The sequence below is a fragment of the Grammomys surdaster genome, unplaced genomic scaffold (assembly GCF_004785775.1).
Source record: "Grammomys surdaster isolate TR1022 unplaced genomic scaffold, NIH_TR_1.0 126398, whole genome shotgun sequence".
In the NCBI taxonomy this organism is placed as follows: domain Eukaryota; kingdom Metazoa; phylum Chordata; class Mammalia; order Rodentia; family Muridae; genus Grammomys; species Grammomys surdaster.
The window spans coordinates 3,901,534-3,924,457 of record NW_021621192.1 but is presented as its reverse complement, the minus strand read 5'-3'; the positions used below and the strand labels follow the sequence as shown (position 1 = coordinate 3,924,457).

Sequence of the window (22,924 nt, the reverse complement as noted above, 5' to 3'; positions counted from 1 at the left end):
TTTGCTTTAAAGTTTATTGACCTGTAAATTCTCTGGGCTGTCACTCAGAAGTAGGTCCCCTGAAACACTCACATAGCTGTCATTTTAGAACATATTCTAGAGTGCCTATCTATCTACCTACCTATCTACCATCTATCTATCTACCTATTAGCTATCATCTATCTATCATCTATCTATCTATCTATCTATCTATCTATCTATCTATCTATCTATCTATCTATCATCTATCTACCTACCTATCATCTATCTATCTATCTATCTATCTATCTATCTATCTATCTATCATCAGTCTACTTATCTATCTAAATTAGAAAAATATGTTGCTTTATTTCTTCATTTAACTTCTTGCCTACAGTTTGAAATTTTTCTTCCTCAACAAGTAGCTCTGGTTTAGCACATTACTTTTCTGATAACAATAATAAGGAAATATGAGAAAAATGTTGTGTGTTTTTGGGGAGGAGTTAGAAGGTGTATGTTGTGCATACGTATGTGTGCGTGTGTGTACACTATAGAATGTATATAGAGGTTAGAGTCAACTTGTGGGAGTTGGTTCTTTCCTTCACACTATGTGGATCCAGAAATTAAAATCAGGTCATCGGGCTTGGTGGCAAGCTCCTTCATTGGCTAAGCCATCTCAGTGAACTAATATATCCTTTAAAAACAGGAAGTACAATTTGTAACAGATCTTGATGCAAGAAGCATCTTTCAAAGAGGATAAGAGATGATAGCTCATTCTGGAACCAAATGTAAGTGATCATGGCCTGGGAAGATAGATTTGGGTTACTGTAAATTCCATGTTCCAAATGACAGTAGTTTCATGAAATTTTCATATTATCAGAGAAAAGAAAGTCAACATATATATTTATCAGGTAGGTGGGTTACAATAAAGTGGGAAAATCTCTGTCATCTTAGCTTTGGGGTTGGTGGGAACTAAGGGATCTATCTGTTTGTACATTCCAAACGACTTATCTAATAGTAACAAAGATGTCAGGTCACACACAGATGTAGGCAATAAATGCTATTAATTTGGTTCTAGACTTGTACTATCTCAGTCTCTCCACATTATTAAAGTTCTAACTAGCCTACCGGCCTCTCTGCTTAGGTCTTTTCATCAAGGACAGTTATTCACACAGGGAAAGAAGGAAGATGGGAATTAGTGAAAAGAAAGGAGTTGGCTTTGAAAGAGAGGGAAGGCATTGAGAATAAGGGACATGAAGAACCTATGATAATGTGGTAGGGTTGACTCTGGGGCTTCCTTAGGATTCTTGTCCTATTAAAGCTATGGCCTTCCATTTTCTAGAGAGGGGGAAGAAGTGCCAGAGGCTTCTCAGAGTCTGCAGAGAATGTTGATAGAATCCATTCCTTATGAGACTCCCCTCCTTGGTCTAATGCTCTCTATATACCCAAAGTGCCTTTCTTTGTGCTTTCTTAGTGGAACTTAATTTATTCTCCCATTACTGTAGTGTGATAGATGTTCACTATGCAGTTACCTTCAATGGCGAAGTCATCAGCAATACCACCTGGGACCTCATAAGCCTTCACTCCAACAAGGTAGAGAACCACGGCCTTGTAGAGCTGGATGATAAACCCACTGCTGTCTATACAATTAGTAACTTCAGAGATTATATTGCTCAGACACTGCACCAGAACTTTTTATTGGGAAATTCCACTTTGAATCCTGATCCCAAGTCCCTCCAGCTTATCAATGGTGAGTTGAAAAATCACTCATGATGTCTTCCTTTGGTTTTCCTTTTTCAATATAGTATGATGACGATGCACAAGACAAGACCTATCCTGATAAATGGAGATTTAGCCCTACAGTCATTTGGGATAGATTAGTCATGGGCTTCCTGCAATATTCTCCATAGGAAGTCACAGAGCAGGGCGAGTGGAGGACAGCACAGCAGTTAGAAATAGTTTAAAGGGATGGGAACACAGTGTGAGAAAAAGGCAAGTAGAGCCTGAAAATGTGAATCACAAAAGGTTGTGGCACTGCAAGGCTACCATAGTGTGAGCTGTTAAAAGGGGCAGTTGGTTAAGGCTTATGAGTCAGCAGAAGAAATGGAACGGGGAGGAGAGCTGATGCAAGCTGGCTGAGAGAGCTGGATGCGATGGCTATGGACATTCCATCATGGCCCATGATGAGCAGATGGTGCTGGGATCATAAAAGAGAAGGGAACCCTGTGGGTTTGGAAGGTAGAATAGTCTTCCACTCAGTCCTCCCAGGGCAAAGCTTGCGTATGGTCAAGCTACTGAATCATCTTAATTCATCAGAGACAGAGTTCTAACTTATTTGCTGTTATTGCTTAGTTTCTGTTTGCTTTGCCATGATGTCTTTCATTTTATGAGTCCTTTAACCTTGAAAACATCCTGCACAATGTATTTTACTGAAGTGAGTAAATAGGAAAGATACCAGTTGCTGAAGTGGAAAATGAGAAACATACTTATAATGTCTTTAAACTTCTTTCTTTCTGTTCTTCCCTCTCTCTCCTTCTCTATCTCTTTCTCTCCTTCCTTTCTTCCCCTTCCTCTCCCCTGCTCCTGCTCCCCTCTCTTTTTCTTTCTTCGGGAATGTTCAGTCTACATTGTATGTGTGGAGGTCAGAAAACAATCTGTGGGAGTCTACTCTTTCCTTATACCATTTGGATCCTGGGGGAGTTGAACTCAGGTTGTCTGGCTTTCCCACTAAGCCATCTTTCTGACCTTAGTGATTAATTTTTAGAGGAAGATGTTAAGATAAATGAAATGTCCCACTCCAATTGATCAAAGAATGATTTATGAGTGATGCATCCCTGAGACCCAAGACACATTCTGCAATACTCCAGAACGGCTACATGGCTAGATAATGTGTGTGGATAGAAAAAGAAACAGGACCAAAGTACAGAGAAGAATTGGTTATTTAAAACCCAACTTGTGCCTTATTTCAGTGGTTCTCAACTTGTAGGTTGTGACCCCTTTGGTGGTCAAATGCCCTTTCACAGGGATCACCTAAGACCATCAAATAACACAGATATTTATATTATAATTTATAACAGTAACAAAATTTCAGTTATAAAGTAGCAACAAAAAATTTTATAGTGGGGTGGGTCACCAGAACATGAGGAATGGCATTAAAGGGTCACAGTATTAGGAAGGTTGAGAACCACTCTCTTATTTGAACATGGTCTCATGGAAGCTCAGCTTTTTGATTGGCTGGCAGTCTGTTCTGGGATACAGATTTCTAAGTTTGGTTTGTTTGTACACTACTTCAATCAGGCTGTGAAGGACTGAGTTTTGTGAGCACAGCAGTTTGCTTCGGCTGTGTTAATTTGCTGTAACACCTTTGGGGCAGCCTCTTCCTGCAGTTGAGTGTGTGTACAGGTGCTGCTGTCTGTGGATCTCAAACACAGCAGTATCTCAACATTGATGTTTTACATTGTCTTTTCTTAGTGAGAGGAGTTTTGCTCCCCCAAACAGAAGACATAGTTTGGAATACCCAGAGTTCAAGCCTTCAGGTGACAACATCCTCTATTCTGGTAAGCCTTGCGTGCCTCACCCCAGACCCAGCCCTGAAACTGCTCTCCTTTGAACCTTTCCTGCTTACTTTGGTATTATGAATTTCCCAAGTGGCTCCCATTTCAAGTATTCTTTTGCATGGCCCTGGATCATTACTCACAGTGGTGGTGAGCTCAAGCATTGGTTCAGAAGACCTAACCCTTCCACAGTGGGTAAATAAAGTCTGCATTGCCAAGCTCCACATGTGGAGGAAGAGTTGTTTGTTGCTCATACTTGTTTGGGGATAATGAAGCTGTGAGTGCCCACTGAGTTGTTTGTAAGTTTCCTAGAAATCATTTTTTTTAATAGAAAGACTACAAATTGATGTTCATAAGTACAGAGTAGATGTTTTATGTCAAGGATTTTAGATATTAAAGGAAGTTGAGATATGGCTATAGAATAGTGTGTAGAGGGGGGAAAAGGGTGAAGAAATTGACTAGCTGAAAAACAAGAGGAACCCTAAACTTAGCTCTTCTTTTAAGTAAATTTCATTGTTTATTATTATTATTGCATGTGCATGTATCCATAACATATGTGGGGAATGCACACAAGTGTGCACACACTGTGACACAAGTGTCAGGTCAGACGACAACAGTGGGAAGTTGGTTCTCTCCTGCTTTTTTGTGGGTTTAGGCCATTGTACTCAGGTCACCAGCAAGCATCTTTACTTAAAGAGGCATCTCACCTGCTTACAGCCCTCCCTGTAAATTGGAACGCAGCATTTCCCTTTGCACATGAACGATGGGAATGACTCTCTCCCTTTGTTCTCCATGTCCTCTTTCCCCTCCACTTATAGGGAGATACTGAGGAGAAAAAAAATACTTCCTCAAGTGTAGTTGAGGCAGCAAAGATGGTATCCCTAATGACAACATAGGACTCCTTGTGTGCAGATGGCTCAGTGATTTCCTGGGCTCAGGGACACAGGAGGGGACTCTATTCCTATTCAGCATCCACATTTTTGTTTTCTTAAAATGTCTTTTTTTTTGTTTCATACCGGCTGTTTGAAATACTTGTTTCTTGGCATTAGTACTGCCATGGAAAATGTTTTAAAAATATTTTTTGAGATTAAAATTATATCACTTCCCTCTTTCCTTCCTTCCCTCAAAACTCTCCCATGTACCAGCCTTGTTTTCTTTCCAATTTATAGCTTCTTTTCCTTTAACTGCTGCCACACACGCGCGCACACACACACACACACACACACACACACACACACACTTCTAAATACACAAATACAACTTGCTCAGTCCATATATGTTTTCAGGACAATGATGGAAATTTAGAAAGCAAACTTATTTGACCACTGATCTATATAACAATCTGTTTTACTGATCAACTCAATTTTGAGGTATGGAATCATTGGAAATGACTTTTTCATCGAGAGCTGTTTTAGGGAAAAAATGGTTTGGGATAGATGGCACATTAATTTGGTGCTTGTTTACCTCTCCATTGAAATATATTATATTTTGTCCTTTTCATGTGCCAAGTACCAGGGAAACTAAAATGAATTAGGTGTGGTCCTTTCTATGAGAAGTTTCCAGACTGGTAGTAGACAGAGTTCTAAACAAATAAGATGACATAGTGTTATGGGGAGCTCACCAGAGATGAACACTCAGACAGTGTATAGCCAATTAAGTCTTTATTTCAGCCAGCTGGGACCACACCCTAGCATTCAGGGACCCAGGTGTGGCTCTGAGTGTCTAGAACAGTCCAGGACATGGTGATTTTAAAGGCAGAGACCCCGTCCAGGCATCCTGTTTGGCAACTGCTGAGGACTTTACAGAGTTAAGCAGTTTGAAACAGTTTTAACAGAAGCTAAGATTAGCCATCTTTCCGGGGGTGGGGGGGATGGTTCTGTATACACAGGCAGCTAAGATGAATGGTTAGCTAGAGGAGGTTCTACATAAACAAGCAGTTTTAACAAAGACTAGGATAAGGGGTCTATAACATCCTGACCTTTGATTCTTAAAATAGAGTTGGATAGTTTTCTATAGGATTCTCCCTCAAGGAGATCAGATTCTAGTTAAACTTGGAAATGGTCCTGGAATATAAGATGGAGGAACCTTTGATCTATCTTGTCCCATCACAATACTTCCTCTCCTGGACATCCATCCATGGTGTAGAGTCAGGGAGAGGGAAAGTTACTCTCAGCTCTTCTCCTTATCACACCATCCTGGGGCTTTCCCAACTATTGGGTATTTGTGATCGTATTCTAAAAACACAATTTAAAGGTCTGGAGATGACCATAAAGACCAGTCTACAAAGTGCCTGCAACTCAAACATGAAGAACATAAAGCATAAAAATGTGGGTTGTGGCAGTACTCACCCACAATTCTAGTGCTGGAACAGGGGTGCATCAGGGTCTCCAGAGCTAGTCTAGTTAACTGGTGAACTCTAGGTTCAATGAGAAACGCTGTCTCAGAAACTAGGGTAGAGAGTGATAGAGGAAAAGACATGAAGCATCAACTTCTGGCCTCCACATGTACACATCCCCATCAAACACACACACGCACGCACATGCACACACACACACACATGATGAAAAGACAAGATTTTCTTTACCAAGCAAAGGTTGTCAACTAGGGACCATCTAGCTGGATTTAGAAAGGGACATGAATGTTGAAACTAATTTTAAAAAAAGCTAGTTAAATACTATTTAGAAATACTCATTTTTTTTTTACATAAAAATGTAGATTTCCTGCTGCTTTTGAGAATTAGGAATAACTGATACCATGAGGTTCCTATTACCTTCTGTCAGGAAGTATCCAAAGTGTTTGATGGCTATAGGTCAAGGATGGCAAATAGTGACTAATGGGGATTATTATTCAGTTACATTGCAGTAGCTCCATTTTCTGTCTATCTATCTATCTATCTATCTATCTATCTGTCTGTCTGTCTGTCTGTCTGTCCATTTGTCTGTCTGTCTTAAAATAATTTATTTTTATTTTATATGCATTGGTGTTTTGTCTGCATGTGTGTCTGTATGACAGTGTTGGATCCCCTAGAGCTGGAGTTATAAATAGTTGTGTGTTGCCACGTGGGTACTGGGAATTGAACTTGGGTCCTCTTGAAGAGCAGTCAGTGCTCTTAACTGCTGAGCCATTTCTGCACTCCCCACAGAATCTCTTTATGAGAAGTGACAGCTGCAGGAAATTGATAACAGTGTAAGGAGTCTGGAGCCTGTAGATTTTTAAATACAGAATAGTCATGTGTATTTGTGGAGTACAATGTGAGTTTTTGCTAGCATACGACATGATCAGATAAGGGTGATCTATGACCAAATGTTCATCGTGATTATATATGTTGATAATAGTCAACCTTAGCTATTTTGAAGTAGATCCCAGGTTGTTAACTACAGTCACTCTGCGAGGCTATAGAATACTAGATCTTCTCTTTCTAGTTGTAATTTTGTACCCCATGCCTCTGTCTTTTTATCCTCGCTTCTCCTACCATTCCCACCTACTGTTCCCACTCTTGTATTCACTACATCTATAAATCCAGTGGGTTTTTAGCTTCTATTATTTACTATGTATATTTTATATAAATAATACGTATGAGAGATTTAAACATTGGAATGTTGAGTGACTTGAAACGCACAGTTATTTCTTGCTTCCTTCCTTCCTGTAACATTTTACTTGATTAGAGAAGTAACATTTGTTGACCACATTTAACATTTTAGATTTCTTTAGAGTTAAAAATGTTGAATTTGGAAGCTTCTGGCATCCTTGTTGTGAAAACCACTTGTTTTTCCACTATGTTTTCTTTAGAGCTAGAAAGTTCTTCACATAGAAATTAGTGCCAGTGAAATTAGCCAATATACCTTTAAACCTTGAATTAAAAAGAATTCACGAGATGAGTTTGTTACTAGAAACATGTATTGATACAAAAATAGGGAAACTACTCATCTCAGCTCTAGTGGGAGAGATGACAGTATCGAGAAACCAGAACCTGGCTTTGTTGTGGTTGTTGTTGTGATTGTTTTGGCTGTTTTGCTCCTATGGATATCTTTTCTTTACCTGTAATATGCATGCCATGATTGGATTACATGATTCTCTATAGTCTTCCTAGATTTAAAATTGGATGCTTTAATTACGTTGACTTATACATGTGTACTTTACTCTCCTCCCATTCCTGAAGAACGGGTTGATAACTTCCCCAAACCTTTAACAAATTAGTATTGTTTCTTGATTTCTTTCCCATACAGCATTACAATGTATTGCCTTATTATTTATTAATTAAACTTTTATTCCCTCCATCAAATCCATTCAGAATAACTTAGACATTTTATGCAAAATCCATGGGCAGCTTTGTGCACCTACACGCTAAGTTACACAGGGGGATCTGCACATGGGTCAGCAATTGTAAGCTGCCTACACTGTACAGTTACATAAGGCTGACCGTGCTGATGATGGTCCTCGGCTCCCAAGCTGCGAAGGTTGGCTATACGAGTGCTGAGAGTTGTCTCCCTGATGAGATCCTGTCTACTGGCCTGAATCATGAACCAACTCTTACTCTTTTCAGGTTCATGCTGATTGGGGATTCCCCAAGAGGGTGTCTCCCCTGCCCCAATCTTTGAACCTTTCTCTTCCTTTCCACCTCCTTTACTGTTGTACCTCATTGTCTGAGGATGGTCTTTGGTTTCCTCCTTCATACACATGCATTTTCTCTCATACCATACATTTTACTCCAGGAAAATTAGCTTCTTAGAATATTGGACTCCAGGGGTGGGAGAGATGGTTTAGCATTTAAGAGCACTTGATAATTTTGCAGAGGACCTGGGTTCAGTTCCTCGTACCCACATAGCTGCCTACATCTGTTTCTAACTCTAGTTCCTGGGGATTTAGTGCCTTCTCCTGGCCTCTGTGGGTACCAGGCATTTATGTATTACATATATGCAGGCAAAATATTTATACATATAAACTAAAAATAAAGAAATCTTAAAAGAGAAATATTTTTTCAAGCTAATGCCAAGCATAGATTAAAATGTATAAACTCCCACAAAATGCCATGATTCTTTTACCTATTAACATCATCGTTTAATTTCCTTTACATAGTATTTTTAGAATAAGATTTATTAATAGAATGTTCAAGGGTTATGTTTCTGTCTACTCAATATTTCTGAAACCACCTGTTGAGCTAAGATTATCACTATATTAATACCGAGTTGGGGGAAAGAGAAACGTGTATTGTGAGGCATGTAACAATTTCATAGGTGTGGCTTCTTATTTGAGGCAACCACACAAAATTGTGATATGGTGATATTTTTCATAAAAATAAAGGCCCCTAATTAAACATCTTTTGAAATTAATAAACTGTTAGTTATTCCTTCCTACTGTGGGTAGTATGGTTAGGTCTTTGCCAGAAAGTTGCATATATAGCTAACTTCTATGTATTTAAAGTCATTTAAGCTAAAAAGACAGAAGAAAAATGAAACATCCAAAGCCAAAGAACCAGTAAAAACCAGTATTCTCTCTCATGGATTCACTTTGTCTAGAGTCTTCTAAATATATGGTATTTCACCCAGCCTTTTTACGAGTGAACTTTGAGAGGCTACACAGGTTTTCAGTCTATTTTCAGACTAGTAACTAGCTGAAGTGGGGTTTGAGTCCAGCATATTTGCTTCAAGAGCACTTGTGTTTCTCCCATCCAATATGACATTTCTATGTCTCTCTTTTCTCTATGATGTGATTTAGCCTTTCTCTCCCTCCCCAGGATAATACCCTTCAAGCTGAATGGCTCTCAGCAGATGAATCCACTGCCACCACCACCACTACCACCACCATTTCACCATTTGGTTTCAGCTCCGGTACTCTCTCAGCCACTGGCAGGGAACTCCAGTCAGAAAGTACTTTGGGTGATGTAGTGTCTATGGCCAAGTTAGCTTCTCCCTCGAAGATGGTCCTCAGTTCTTCCCCAGAGGTTTTAAGGGGTAGCAGCTTGACTCTTCATTCTGTTACCCCAGCAGTGCTTCAGATTGACTTGCCTGTGGTTCCTGAGGGAAGGACTTCTGGATCTTCCATATTAGAAGATGGTGAGAAACTTTAATCACTTTTCATAATCCTTTACTGAATCAGAGGGCAAGGGCTTTGAAGAGATTATAGTGAAGAGGAAAACATGGTAGCATCCATTAGTGAGAAAATGGCTTGGGAAACCTGAGTGAGAGAAGAAAAAAAAATCAAATTTAATCAGTCAGACTGGAAAATAAAAATCATTGTATATTAACAAGCAGATTTGGGGAAGTCAGGCAGAGATCAATTAAAAAGATATTTTGGAGGTCATATTGAAGAATTTATAATTACTGTGACCACTACTAACAAAATACTTTGCTTGCTTTAATGTCATGAATGGCATCAAAGAAGATTATTCCAATAAATCTTAAAATTAATTATGGGGGAACTCTGAGGATTTAGGCTATAGTAATATTGAGAAGAGGAGAATAGGATCTACGAAAACCACGGAGAGATAAAATGATGCAAATGAATTAATTGATCCTCTAGATCAGTGGCTCACAACTCGTGGGGTGTAATCCCTTTAGGGGTCAAACAACCCTTTTACAGGGGTCACCTAAGACCACTGGAAAACACAGACATTTACATTATGATTCATAACAGTAATAAAATTACAGTTATGAAGTAGCAACGAAAATAATTTTATCGTTGGGGGTCACCACAACATGGGGAACTGTCTTAATGAGTTGCAGTATTAGGAAGGTTTAGGACTATGCTGTGGGATGAACTGTATATGTGAAAGAGAAGGTAAATAAAGATAAACATAATGGGTCTGGAATGTGGAACATGGGGGAAATCTGAAGGAGGATGGATAATAACCATAGAAGAGAGAGAGAAACACAAGTTCCAGAAAAAAAAATTCTCCCTAAATTTCTAGTGCTCTAGTTCAATCTGTGATTTTCAATATGGTTGATTCTTCATTTTCATTAAAAAAGAAAAGTCAAGTGCTTGAGGATTATTTCAGTTGTCAAGATTTCACCTCAGAGATGGGGATTACATTCAGTAATGCTTATTCCATACTATGAATTTATAATTATACCTTTTTGTGGTGTAGATATTAAGGTCAGCCATTGTCCCTGGTAACTGAAGAAAATAGATAGCTAGTTTTATTGGAAAATTAGCGTTTCATTTTGTAGATTAAGTAATGGACTAGTGGAAAATGTTGTGATTTTTTTTATTTTAGGACTAGCCAACACTGAAGAATCAAAAGATGCTTCTATTGATGTATTGCCTTCAAGCTCATTAATTCAACCTGTGCCAAAGGAAGCAGTACCACCCATGGAAGCCTCTGACATGACTCTCTTGACATCCTCACCACATCTGACCTCTTCTGTTATAGAAGACCTCACTGAAGACATAACGACACATTCTGGCTTAGACTCCTTGGCTTCCAAAGTCTCAGACCAGTTGGAAGTGAGCCCTTGGTTTCCAGACACCTCTGTGGAAAAAGATTTCAGTTTTGAAAGTGGCTTGGGTTCTGGGTCTGGGAAAAATGTAGATGCGATTGATTGGCCGTGGAATGAGACTTCATTAGAGAAGACCACTGAACCACTGTCAAAGTCATGGTCTGAAGACCAGGATGCACTATCACCAACCGAGGGAATAGAAAAATTATATATAGATGGCAGAGTAGATTCCACAGAACAAATTATTGAACCTTCAGAACATAGATATGGAGATAGGTCCACACATTTTACAGAGAAAGAATCCCATGTTGGATCTACTATACCCATCTTTGTAGAGTCTGCAACTCAACCTACATCTCTAATTTTTTCAAAGCACACATCAGATATGCCAGACATTGATTCTTACTCAGTTACCAAAGCATCCTTTTTACTGGCAGCTGTAGCAACCTCTGCTTCCACCAAGAAAACAGATGAGGTGAATACCCTCCTAAAGGAAGATATGGTACAAACAGAATCATCCAGTCACAAAGGACCTGACAGTGAGATTTCGATGGCAAACCCAGATATGCAGCCTGTTTGGACCATATTGCCAGAATCAGATATAGTTTGGACAAGAACTTCTTCCTTAGGGAAATTGTCCAGAGACACATTGGCAAGTACACCAGAGAGCACTGACAGACTCTGGTTGAAAGCTTCCATGACACAGTCCACTGAATTGCCTCCAACCACCCATTCCATCCAGCTAGAGGATGAAGTAATAATGGCTGTCCAGGATATTTCATTAGAACTAGATCAGGTAGGCACAGATTACTATCAGTCTGAGCTAACCCAAGAACATAATGGCAAGGTTGATAGCTATGTGGAAATGTCTACCAGTGTTCACTACACAGAGATGCCTATTATGGCTCACCCCACAAAAGAAGGTGTCTTGAGTCACACCCAGACTGCAGGAGCATTGGTGGTTTTCTTCAGTCTCCGAGTGACAAACATGTTGTTTTCAGAAGACCTGTTTAACAAAAACTCCTTGGAATATAAAGCCCTGGAGCAAAGATTCTTAGAACTGGTAAGCACAGAATGACAAATGTGAACATTAGTGACTATACGTGACTCTCTCCCACCCCCAGCACACCATGTCTGAGCCAGAGATGGGGCTTTCCATGGCACTACTTTCCTGTCATTTTTAGGTAGCATCTTGGCTTTGAGGGTGATAGGAGAAGAGTAAGACAGGTGAATTCCAGAACTGGAGACAGAAATGTGATATTAAGGTGATGTGACAGGTTAGATGCTGAAGTTTCTATGCCAGGAATTCTGAGAGTGAAACGAAATCTGAAAGGAAATCTCAAGCTCATCCTGAGACCCATCTTTTGTGGATGCTCATATCTTCATTGTGGGGGCCCGTCAGTGAAACAGTAAATAAGCTCTAAGCATCCAAGATGCTTTATAAGTTCCATAAGGTTTCTAAACATCGCTATGAAAATCTCATAATATTCTTAATTTATGCAATTAAACCATGTATTTTCTAGTTGGTGTAGAAAATAAAGGTTCTCATGGCACCAGATACACACACATCATTGTACTTTGTTCACATTAGGAACTACATTCCAAGCCCCTGTTTATCATCACCCATGCACCATTTCATCGTCCCAAATTTTATGTATTATCTGTATATACATATATTATAGGGAAAAGCCATTCATGATATGTATGTATATAATCGTATATGTGTTAAATCTAGTTATACGTGTGAAGAAAATTTGATACTTCATTTCTTTCACCCCATTACTATTTCCTGTTGTCCTCCAGGGACAGAAGGTTTTGCATTTTTTGAATACATACTAAAAAGGAAAAACTCACATAAGCATCTTTTTGTTTGCCTTTGAATGTTTTACTGTCTTTCTGGCATGTATTCCACAAAATGTTAAGCCTTGGAAGTAAATGTGACCATTTTGTCATTTGCAGCTGGTCCCCTATCTCCAGTCAAACCTGTCGGGGTTCCAGAACTTAGAAATCCTGAACTTCAGAAATGGCAGCATTGTGGTGAACAGCCGAGTGAAGTTCGCTGAGTCTGTCCCTCCTAACGTCAACAACGCCATGTATATGATTCTGGAAGACTTTTGTACCACTGCCTACCAAACCATGAACTTGGATATCGATAAGTACTCCCTGGATGTAGAATCAGGTAATGGTAGTGCCTATCACTGAGGTTTCTTCGTAGGGTCTAGGTAGTATTCTTGTGTTTTCCTTTTCATCCGGTCAAAGTAAATCAGACACTTGTATGAAGAAGAAGTATTGTGTCATACAAAGTCCCACATCTTGAAAATTAGCAAAATAAACATTTCAGGAACATCTCAAAATGTTGAGTAGACAGTGGTACCATTGTTGCCCACCCCCAATTCCCTTTGAACATGTTCTTTCCTGGTCTTTCTCTTATCCACGGGACCTGCATTTGCTTTATTTTTATATTGTCATGACCCTAAATGTGTTCTTTCTTCTTTCAATAGATGCTATATATAGACAAACACTTTACATTCTTAAATTGATTCTCTATATGTTTTATGCAAAGATCACTCTACATTTTGGTGTGTGGTACTGGTTGTTGAACTCGGGGCCTTCCCCATGCCAGACAGACCATCACTGAGCTATGTCCTCAGCTCAGTGTTTTACTGTTGAGGCAGGATCACTGAAGTTGTCCAGGCTGTCTTTGAACTCCCTCTGCAGTACAAGCAGGTCTTAAGTTTGCAATCTCCTGTCTCATCTTTTGGATTAAAGACCTGAGCCTCATACCACCATATTTCATATTTCTCTGTACTGAGGAAGCTCCTCTTCTAAGCACCAGATGCATTATTGAATTGACAATCCCTACTTGAGTGTATTTGATGTATTCTGTGTGTGCCATGTTGAAGGTACTTAAGAGTGAACTCTTTTGTGTATCTTCCCATTTTCCTCTTAACCTGTGCTTCCACTTCTCAACCAATGGAATATTTATCTCTTCAGCTTCTTAGGACAGAAACCTAGAGAATCTGGAAAGCCATTCTTAATTCTATAGTTTCCACCAACCCAACTTTCAACTAGTCACCAAACTTATATTAATACTGAATTCTAAAATATCCCAAATCTAGGCTCTTCTCTCTATGGCCATGGTTACTGATGTATCCAAGTAAGCATCATGTCTCATATGGATTGCTTTTCCTACTGCTCTGGGACCTCTACCTGCCTGTTCTCCTGACAGCAGCCCTATCACTCTTTGCAAATCAGCTTTTAAAAGATGTTACCTGGCTGCTGTCTGTCTATCAATGGTTGCCTGGTTCAGTTGCCACAAGGCCCAAACCCCAACTTCTTTTCCAATGTTATTCAGTTAAGTTAACCTTTTGGCTCGCCATATTCCAGTCAAATGTGTGTTTTTAGTTCCTCAGACACCCAAATCATTCTATGGCCTTAAAAGCTTTGGATATTCCTACCCTCTTTCACAAAATCTTTCACCTTACCTTTTTAGCTTAGTTCTTGGTTCAGATGTTGCTTCTAGCAATCCCCATACTCTATACTGGACCTGTTCTGTAATGTTTGTCTTTCTCTAACATTATGTTTATTTCCTCTGCAGAGTTTAGCTTGTGTGTTAACTTGTGTGAGTGATGCTTAGTAACCATTTCACAGTTGCACTTTCTGTAAAGATTGAGAATATGTCTGTTGTAGTAAGCACTTAGTGAGATCTTAGCACAGTGCTTAAAGTACCTGAGAAGGTATTTGGAAATATTGTACACATACTAAAGGAACCATTGATTTTGTTTGGAAGAACTTGATACAGAGAATATGATAGTAGCCTGAAATTTTATATTACTTTTTCTCTTCCATATACTAGGGTATGGTGGTTTTGAGTAGGAATCTGGTAGAATATCTATGGTCATATTTCTGTAGTCCTGTTATTCTCAAACTGGTTTGAAAAAATGAGACCTATTACATTTTTAATCAGGGAGAAAAACCAAACATTCTTTCTTTTGAATTCATTGAAAGACTGTTATTCATTGCAAGTGAGGAAAATGATTTAGGCAATCTCCCAATATCCAATTCTCCTGTCACAAGTGCTCTCTGAGGCTACTTGGACATTCTTTGCTAGGTGGAGTGTGGAAGAAGAAATTAAGCCAAGAATTCTTGCTTTTACTCTATCATTTATCATTTGCAGGAGTTTAGACAAGCCATTTGATCTCTAAGTCACTCATATATTATATGGACATTCTATCATCCAACCTGTATATTTAATAAAGTAAAGTCTTGGGACTAAACAAATATACGAAATCTTGTCACTAGCTCTACAAATGTGAGCAGTTATGACTTACTGTTGTCATTGTCATGCATGCCCCTCCCATTTTCAAAGTTCTGGGGCTCACACATGTTAGGCAGGTGCTCAGCCACTGAGCTATATATTTTAAGCTTCTAGTCAACTTCTTTTCAAAAAGGATTAAAATAGATGAGCATGTTTGCCTCACAGTGTCTAGTCTAAAGAAAAGAGAGTCTATTATCTTCTTCCCCACATTCCCATAGAGTAGCCATAGAGTTTAAAAGTTTTTCAGATCAAGTTTCTCTACTACATGTATATTTTAAATTATTATTGTTGCTTTATGTCAACATTGGCTATGGTAAGCACAACTTGTATTTTACCCAACTTTATTCACATTTAGTGTTTCCAGAAATTTTGCTCTCATCGGTGGAGGTATGCTTCTTTTGAAAGCTCTGGGAAAGATGCTTTCTTACTTTTTTTTGTAATTTTTATCTTTGCTAAAAATCTCCTGAATCCCTTAGCTTGTTAGTCCAGCATTTACCTCTGACTATATGTGACCATCTTTCCTGACTGTCACTGAATTCAGTCCTCCCTTCTCTAAGAATGGTAGCAGTCATGAATGTCCCAGTCCAATCCAGCTATGACTTCTTTTTGACATGTTACATCTGTAAAGTCTCTATTTCCATGAAAGGTCACATTCAGAGGCTTAGAGTGGGAACAAATATTGAGAGGACCTAATTTAACTTAGTATGTCCTGTCACTCCAGACACAGCTGAGAGGGATGCAGGTCCCCTGAACCCCAAGGGCATGGTCTTGTATACATCGTCTTTAAGCGCTAGAGCAATGAGAATTATTTACTGATCTAAAAGAAAAATTTCTCTGGAAATGAAGAGACTGTTAATTTTTGATCCCTTCTATCCAAGCTTCACACTTTATCATACAGATGTCTATGATCATTCCCAGCTATTAAGCTCAATTTTCAACATCTCTGCTTCCATTTTCCCATTTGCTGTTCACTCATTGCTGTTCATTGTGGAATAACACATGTTGGGACTGTGGTAAACCCATCCTTGGTTAACATCTCACATCACTTTTGATTGGTTACTGTCCTAATTATTATTATTTTTGTCTTTTTCTCTTCCTCTGCCAGTGAAACAGTAAGTTACTGAAGACAAAATATTGTCCAGAATGGCATGAGGAAGCACATGGATGATTTTTCTATCAGTAGTTACCACAAATCTAGATTGTTTCCAAGGCTCCTCTAGGATATCCTCATCCACGAGGATATCACCATTTTTTCTAGGCTCTCATCTCAACCATTTTTTTCTAGGCTCTTGTCTCATGTTAATAGCATGGCACAAGAGCACAGCAGTGTGTGTAGAGTAGAGGTGACCTGTAGCTGAATGGCTTGGTAGAAATGAAGAACTCTGGAAAATTGTGTTGAATTTAGAGCTCTAGTTACTTGGTAATGACATTAAAGTTTCTGCATGTAGAGATTTACCCAGGCCATAACTTTTTATAATTTGGCTCCAAAGTTTAGAGAAATCTAACATAAACAGACTGATTTATGAGGAGTCAAAACTTTTGGTGGTATTACTCAGGTGCTGGTGCATCTTTATGATTCAGGATGGGGATTTTCCCATGGTGCTTTGAGGGAGGAGCTTTCTTCGTGTATCTCAGTTCCTGTGCTTTGACTTTCCTTGAATAATTCTCTGCTTTGTTTGATGCTTTAGGTGATGATGCCAACCCTTGCAAGTTTCAGGCCTGTAATGAATTTTCTGAGTGTTTAGTAAATCCATGGAGTGGAGAAGCAAAATGCAAATGCTACCCTGGGTACCTGAGTGTGGATGAACTGCCTTGTCAAAGTCTCTGTGATCTACAGCCTGACTTCTGTTTGAATGATGGAAAGTGTGACATTATGCCTGGACATGGAGCCATTTGTAGGTATGTTACAGTTAGGGATTTTGGCATTAAAGGTTATATATACTTTGCTTGAAGAAAATGGATTGACAGTATAATTGTAAGGCAATTACAATGGTGTTTATTATGTTTCAGAGATTAGTTGGATGCTAATTCTCATGTGAAGACTGGGTTATTTAATAGGCTTGAATCCAACCATTAGGGTTATTTTATGCTGTTAGGAAGTTACAGTTTTTTTTTTTTTTTCTGAATGTGTCCTACTGAGAACACTTGGATCAGCTGGAGATCTCTGTGTGTTGTTTCCAGTGATGGTGAGACCATCACCATTCATGTAAAATGTATATGTAAGATCAGGACTTTACATGTAAAAGTTCAAAGAAAGGGGGCTGTCTTCTTTTCAGTCTCTCTCCCTCTTCCTCCCCTTCTCTCTCTTTCAGTTTTGAGCAGTGTTTCTCTGTGTAACTCTGGCTATCCTGGAACTTGCTCTGTAGACAAGGCTGTCCTCAAACTTACCCACTTGCCTCTTTCTCTTCATCCTGAGTGCTAGGATTTAAGGTGTGGACTACTGCTGCCTGGCTGATTTTATTCTTTTAAGATTTATTTTTTTTTATGTGTTTGAGTGTTTGCCCACATTTAAGTTTCTGCATTGTGTGTGTGTGTGTGTGTGTGTGTGTGTGTGTGTATGTGTATGTGTCTAGTCCCTACAGGAGTCAGAAGGTATTAGATTTCCTGGGACTGGAGTTACAGATGGTTGATGTGTGTGTTCTAGGAATCAAATATTGGTTCTCTGTAAGAGCACCTAAGAGTTCTTAATTGTTCAAAAGCCATCTTTCTAGCCCCTTAACTTTACTCTTAATGACTCTGTGCTTCTTGCAACATATTGAGTACTCAAAACTAAAGTGATACAAATGCTAAGCTTTTCAAGGTGATAACAAATCTATGTTCCTCTAAGTCCAAGCTCTATTTGTAAGATCAGAACCACTGCGGTAGCTGCAGATGCACAGAGCCAGTTAGACTGACCACCATTTTCTGATCACTACCCTCAAAGAAACCAAAACAAACAAAACACCCCCCAAACATAATTGACTTTCAGTCATATAAGCACAGATACATGATGGAAAGAGAAGGGAATGCTGGGAAAAAAGCAGGAGGAACGTAAATAAGACATTAATATGTGAGTGTCAATATTGCCATAGATATCCCAAATCGAAAATAGCTGGAAGTGATCCAACTGCTTTTATTTAATAAATAAATATTTATATACTTATATGTATATCTATAAAATATATAAATAAAATATATATTTAATATATAAAGATTTAACAAGAATACTAATGGATTATAGTTTCTTGATGTCCAGGGAAATTAACATTATTTTGAAAAGCAGTGATTTGCTAACTATTCTAGGAATTGAAGATTTTTTTTTTTTGTACAAGTCTGTGGCTTCAGAACTTGGAAGATCTCCTTGGGGTTGTGAGGTGGCATGTAAGGTGTTAAAGGCTGCATTCTAGAAGCTATTAGTAACTGTGACTGGGTGACAGTTACGTTCCTTCCTAGGTATCTAACATTCCATTGTTATCTGTCAATGAAAAGGCTGAATGTAATATTTTTTTTAAGCCTTTAAAACATTAATCAGCCTTTTAACACCAGTCATTCAAGAGCTACCAGTCAACGTTGGGTGCTGTGCACAGGCTTTTGTTTTATGCTCATTTAACTTGTACGTCAAGGTACTTTTTACGTTTCCTGCTAAGCTGGGAACGGAACCCAGAGTTTTATGTGTACTAGGCAAGCATGCTACTACTGGGCTACAGCCCCAGTACTCCCTTCAAGTCCTTAGTGAAGATTTACATGATCAGAATTTATATATCTATCTTTCCCATTTCACTGAACATTCGGTTTACTATCATTTTGAGCAAAGCGATTCAGACCATGAGTTTGGTTCCATTTTTACAGATGCCGGGTTGGTTCAAACTGGTGGTATCGAGGCCAACACTGTGAAGAGTTTGTGTCCGAGCCCTTTGTCATAGGCATCACTATAGCCTCTGTGCTTAGCCTTCTCCTTGTTGCTTCTGCTGTTCTCTTCTTCCTCATGAAGACACTTCAAGCTCAGAATGTCAGGAGAGAAAGGCAGAGGCTCACCAGGTAAGAGCTTCCTAATGGAACCAAAAGCTTGTTTACTCATTGGTTACTACATGCCAAATACTGGGCAAAGAGCTGTGCAGAAGCAAAAGGAGCTGGGAGGTTGGATGAAAACATCTTCAAACTGATGCTGCACTTGAAGAAATCTAAGCAGTCTATGAATGAGATTCCAAGAAGCTTGGATGATTATTGAACTAGGTTTGGCAGGGGCAGTGAGTCTTGAAAGTTGAGTGATTTTCATATGGGGGAGAGAAGAATGTCCATGTGTAGGGGAGGGTGGGTCTCTTTGTAATCAGGGAGTAAACATGATCTGGACCAAGGAGGCCCATGTGATTATCTTGGTTAGAATCTCTCCCACTTCTGACATGGCTTAGGAGATATCCCTTCTGGGGTCCTTCTGAGAGCAACAAGACACATTTCTATCATTCTTAAGATTTGGACCACTAGAGTTTTCAATAGACTGTGATCTTATCTTGGGCAGAGGCCAACAAATTCTTTGCATCATCAGCATTAATGGAAGTCAAGGCATAGCAAGCACTGCTCAGATAAAGGACCTGAGTTGAATTCAGTTGAGGCCCAGATCCTCTAGTATTTGAATTTTGGTCAGATTTTCTATGTGGTTACACATGATTATTTCATAGGTGTTGCTCTGGGAATGATGAAGCCATGTTTATTTAATGAAATACTATCCACTGGCAGATGTAATTTCCAGCCAGCATTTATTGAGTGTCAGGTGCTGGGGGAAACTATGATAAATGAAGCAGGGGGCAGTGGTGACACCTGAGACTAATTGAGACATTTCTCATAGTTCCCCTGGCCCCACATCGGTGTTCACTTCCTTTTCCCCAACAGAAACCCTGTCCCAGAAAAACAGCCTTTCACATAGTTGAGCATCCAGAGGAGATCCCTAATCAATTATGCATTTCCCCCTGTGGCTCCTGCAGGCAGCCTGACAGCCTGTCATCTGTTGAGAATGCTATGAAGTACAACCCTGCATATGAGAGCCACTTGGCTGGATGTGAACAGTATGAGAAACCCTATAGCCAACACCCCTTCTATAGCTCTGCTAGCGAAGAGGTGATTGGTGGTCTGAGCAGAGAAGAGATCAGACAAATGTACGAAAGCAGTGACCTTTCCAAAGAGGTAGGGGACTTCTATTGTCATTGCTGCACGGCTGGTCTATGTGAACATGTATGTGTGCATATGTACATGGGTTTCAAGAGAGATGATGGGGAGTATTTAGATTAGTTAGCACCAGGTGATATCTTCCAGAATATGCAGAGGACATTAAAATTTGAGCTTCAAGCTGGTCCTTATTCCCTATACAGGGGCTTCTTTTTCTACAATTAGAAAATTCTCTGTTATTACTCATTTTTTCCCTTAAGAACATATGTTAGAGTTATAGCAGTTTACATACTATCTATACAGAAATAGTTTTCTTTGTGGTGGTGCTATGACTTGAACCCAAGGCTTTGTGCATACTAAGTAAGAGCTCTACTACTGAGCTACATTACCAATATGGCATCTAGTACATAATATTGTACCTAGAACAGTATATGTAGAGCCTTCTGTTTTGCTAAAGGGATATTTCTTTCTTACAGTTCTTTCTTGGGTAGCTTGGAAGCTCACAATTCTTTATAATTAAGTAGATTTACTTTAAAAGGGTGCTGAGGTTTTTCTAGTGCAACACATATCTTTTTTTCTTCTTTGTTTAAGGAAATTCAAGAGAGAATGAGGATTTTGGAACTCTATGCTAACGATCCTGAGTTTGCAGCTTTTGTGAGAGAGCATCAAATGTAAGTATTGCAACAGCCCCCAATACTGAGCTTTAGTTGCCTGCCTTAAGCAAGTAAATACTGCCCATGTGTCAGGGATCTTGCTAATGACTAACCTTAATTAAATTTTTCAGAGTTTATGCTTGTCCAGAGATTATTCCACTTATGTCTTCAAATGCCTTGATAAGACACATGTTTCTTATGTGAAAAAGGGAAACCTGGGAGAAATGATTTTTACTTAAGAGATGGTATTGACAGTACACAGTAGAGAAGATTAAAAGCTAACACATTGATACTGGCCTAGAGCCTTGGGCTGGGTTATCATTGCTTTTTTCCTACCATCTTTCTCACTAGTAATCTATTACTATAAAGTGTCTTTCATAGGTGGTTTCTGTGGGGTATCCATAAGTCTCCCATATGTCAACATAACCTTCCATCTCCATCTTTCCATACACTTTCAGTAGGCCTTCAAGCACATGTTTTATTAAAGCATGCCCTTTGCTTTTATCAGGTTTCCTTCTGTCTCTTTCTACTTGCTTCAGTCATATGTCTTGGGAAAGTGCTTGTAATTAATTCCCTATTCAGATTTTGTTCTCCAGGATTTGCAATATAGATTATAAAGATAAACTATCCTGTAAAGAGAGTCTACGGGCATTAGCTAACTGTGGTAGGCAACACTGCAAATTGATATTCTTACTCAGTCATTCTGGATCCTCATGGATGGGTCCCAAGCCAGAGGAATTCGTATGTCCTTGTAAAAAGTTATGGTCAGAATAACAACCAAGGCCTTGAGCAGAACTTGATACACAGCTCCTTCACTCAAGCCTCTCTCTGATAGATAGAAAAAATTGTTACCAAAGAAACCAAGTAAGATGCCTTTTAAATTTCATATTCATGGTGGTAATGCTTCTAAAAATCTCTCTGAGAAGGCACTGACAACTGTGCTGAATGATGTCACACCAGTAGTTGACTTGTAAGTCAGGATATCCACTCATCCCTGCAGCTCCAGCCGACACAAGGCTTACAGACCTATTCTAGTAGCAGTCAATAGAAAGAACATGAATGTCGTTGCATTATTTCCCAAGATCCTCTGTACGTCCCTCAAAGATGCTAGCCTGAGTGTGTTTCCTGAATTAAAATTGCATAGGATCAAGCTATGAAAATACATTCCTGTAATCCCAGCACTTGAAAAGGCTGAGGTAAGATGTTGAGAGTTTCAGTCCAGCCTGGCCTGCATAATGTGACCCTATCCAGTAAATAAATAAGTAAATAAAATGTTTCAGATTTGGAACAAGATGAGGCAGGAAAAGAGTCATTCTAATTAAGGATTATGACTACATGCTTCTACTTCTGATGGACATACGCATAGCATTAAATATATTTTGAAAAAAGGATCTGTGAAATGAAGATTTAAATAAGAATATTCTCTGAAACAAAGGCCAGTGGATCCAGACCCTACAGTCTTCAGAGAGAGGCTCCACATGGGAGGAAGTTCTCACGAGGTCCCACCCATCTCTGAGGGATTATGGGAAGTTAAGGGTTGCCATGGGAGTGTCATTCACTTCAGTGATCTAACCACTGCTGAATTGCTCATATTCCAGTAAAGAACCTTCCACTCATGCCCTTAGAAGCAACTGTAGTGCTCAGTGGTACACAGAGAAATAAAAAAGGCTGAAGATAGCAGGGGGGATGCTGGGAAGAAGGAGTTTGATGGGAGTGAGAGGGGATAAGAGAGAGTAGTGTGTGTGTGTGTGTGTGTGTGTGTGAGAGAGAGAGAGAGAGAGAGAGAGAGAGAGAGAGAGAGAGAGAGACAGAGAGAGAGAGAGAGAGAGAGAGAGAGAGAGAGAGAGAGAGAGAGAGAGAGAGAGA

The 22,924-nt window shown here is 39.3% G+C and overlaps 1 protein-coding gene across 1 annotated transcript in view; it reads left to right on the top strand.

Annotated features, from left to right (window-relative positions):
* Impg2 (interphotoreceptor matrix proteoglycan 2) overlaps positions 1-22,924 on the top strand; it is a 59,420-nt gene that overhangs the window by 35,807 nt on the left and 689 nt on the right. The window contains exons 11-20 of the mRNA XM_028760302.1: positions 1,464-1,708; positions 3,430-3,515; positions 9,247-9,565; positions 10,732-12,011; positions 12,908-13,127; positions 16,955-17,165; positions 19,095-19,283; positions 20,225-20,423; positions 20,997-21,076; positions 21,655-21,799. Coding sequence (XP_028616135.1) covers positions 1,464-1,708; positions 3,430-3,515; positions 9,247-9,565; positions 10,732-12,011; positions 12,908-13,127; positions 16,955-17,165; positions 19,095-19,283; positions 20,225-20,423; positions 20,997-21,076; positions 21,655-21,799 — 2,974 coding nt within the window. The remainder of the gene's footprint in view (positions 1-1,463; positions 1,709-3,429; positions 3,516-9,246; positions 9,566-10,731; positions 12,012-12,907; positions 13,128-16,954; positions 17,166-19,094; positions 19,284-20,224; positions 20,424-20,996; positions 21,077-21,654; positions 21,800-22,924) is intronic.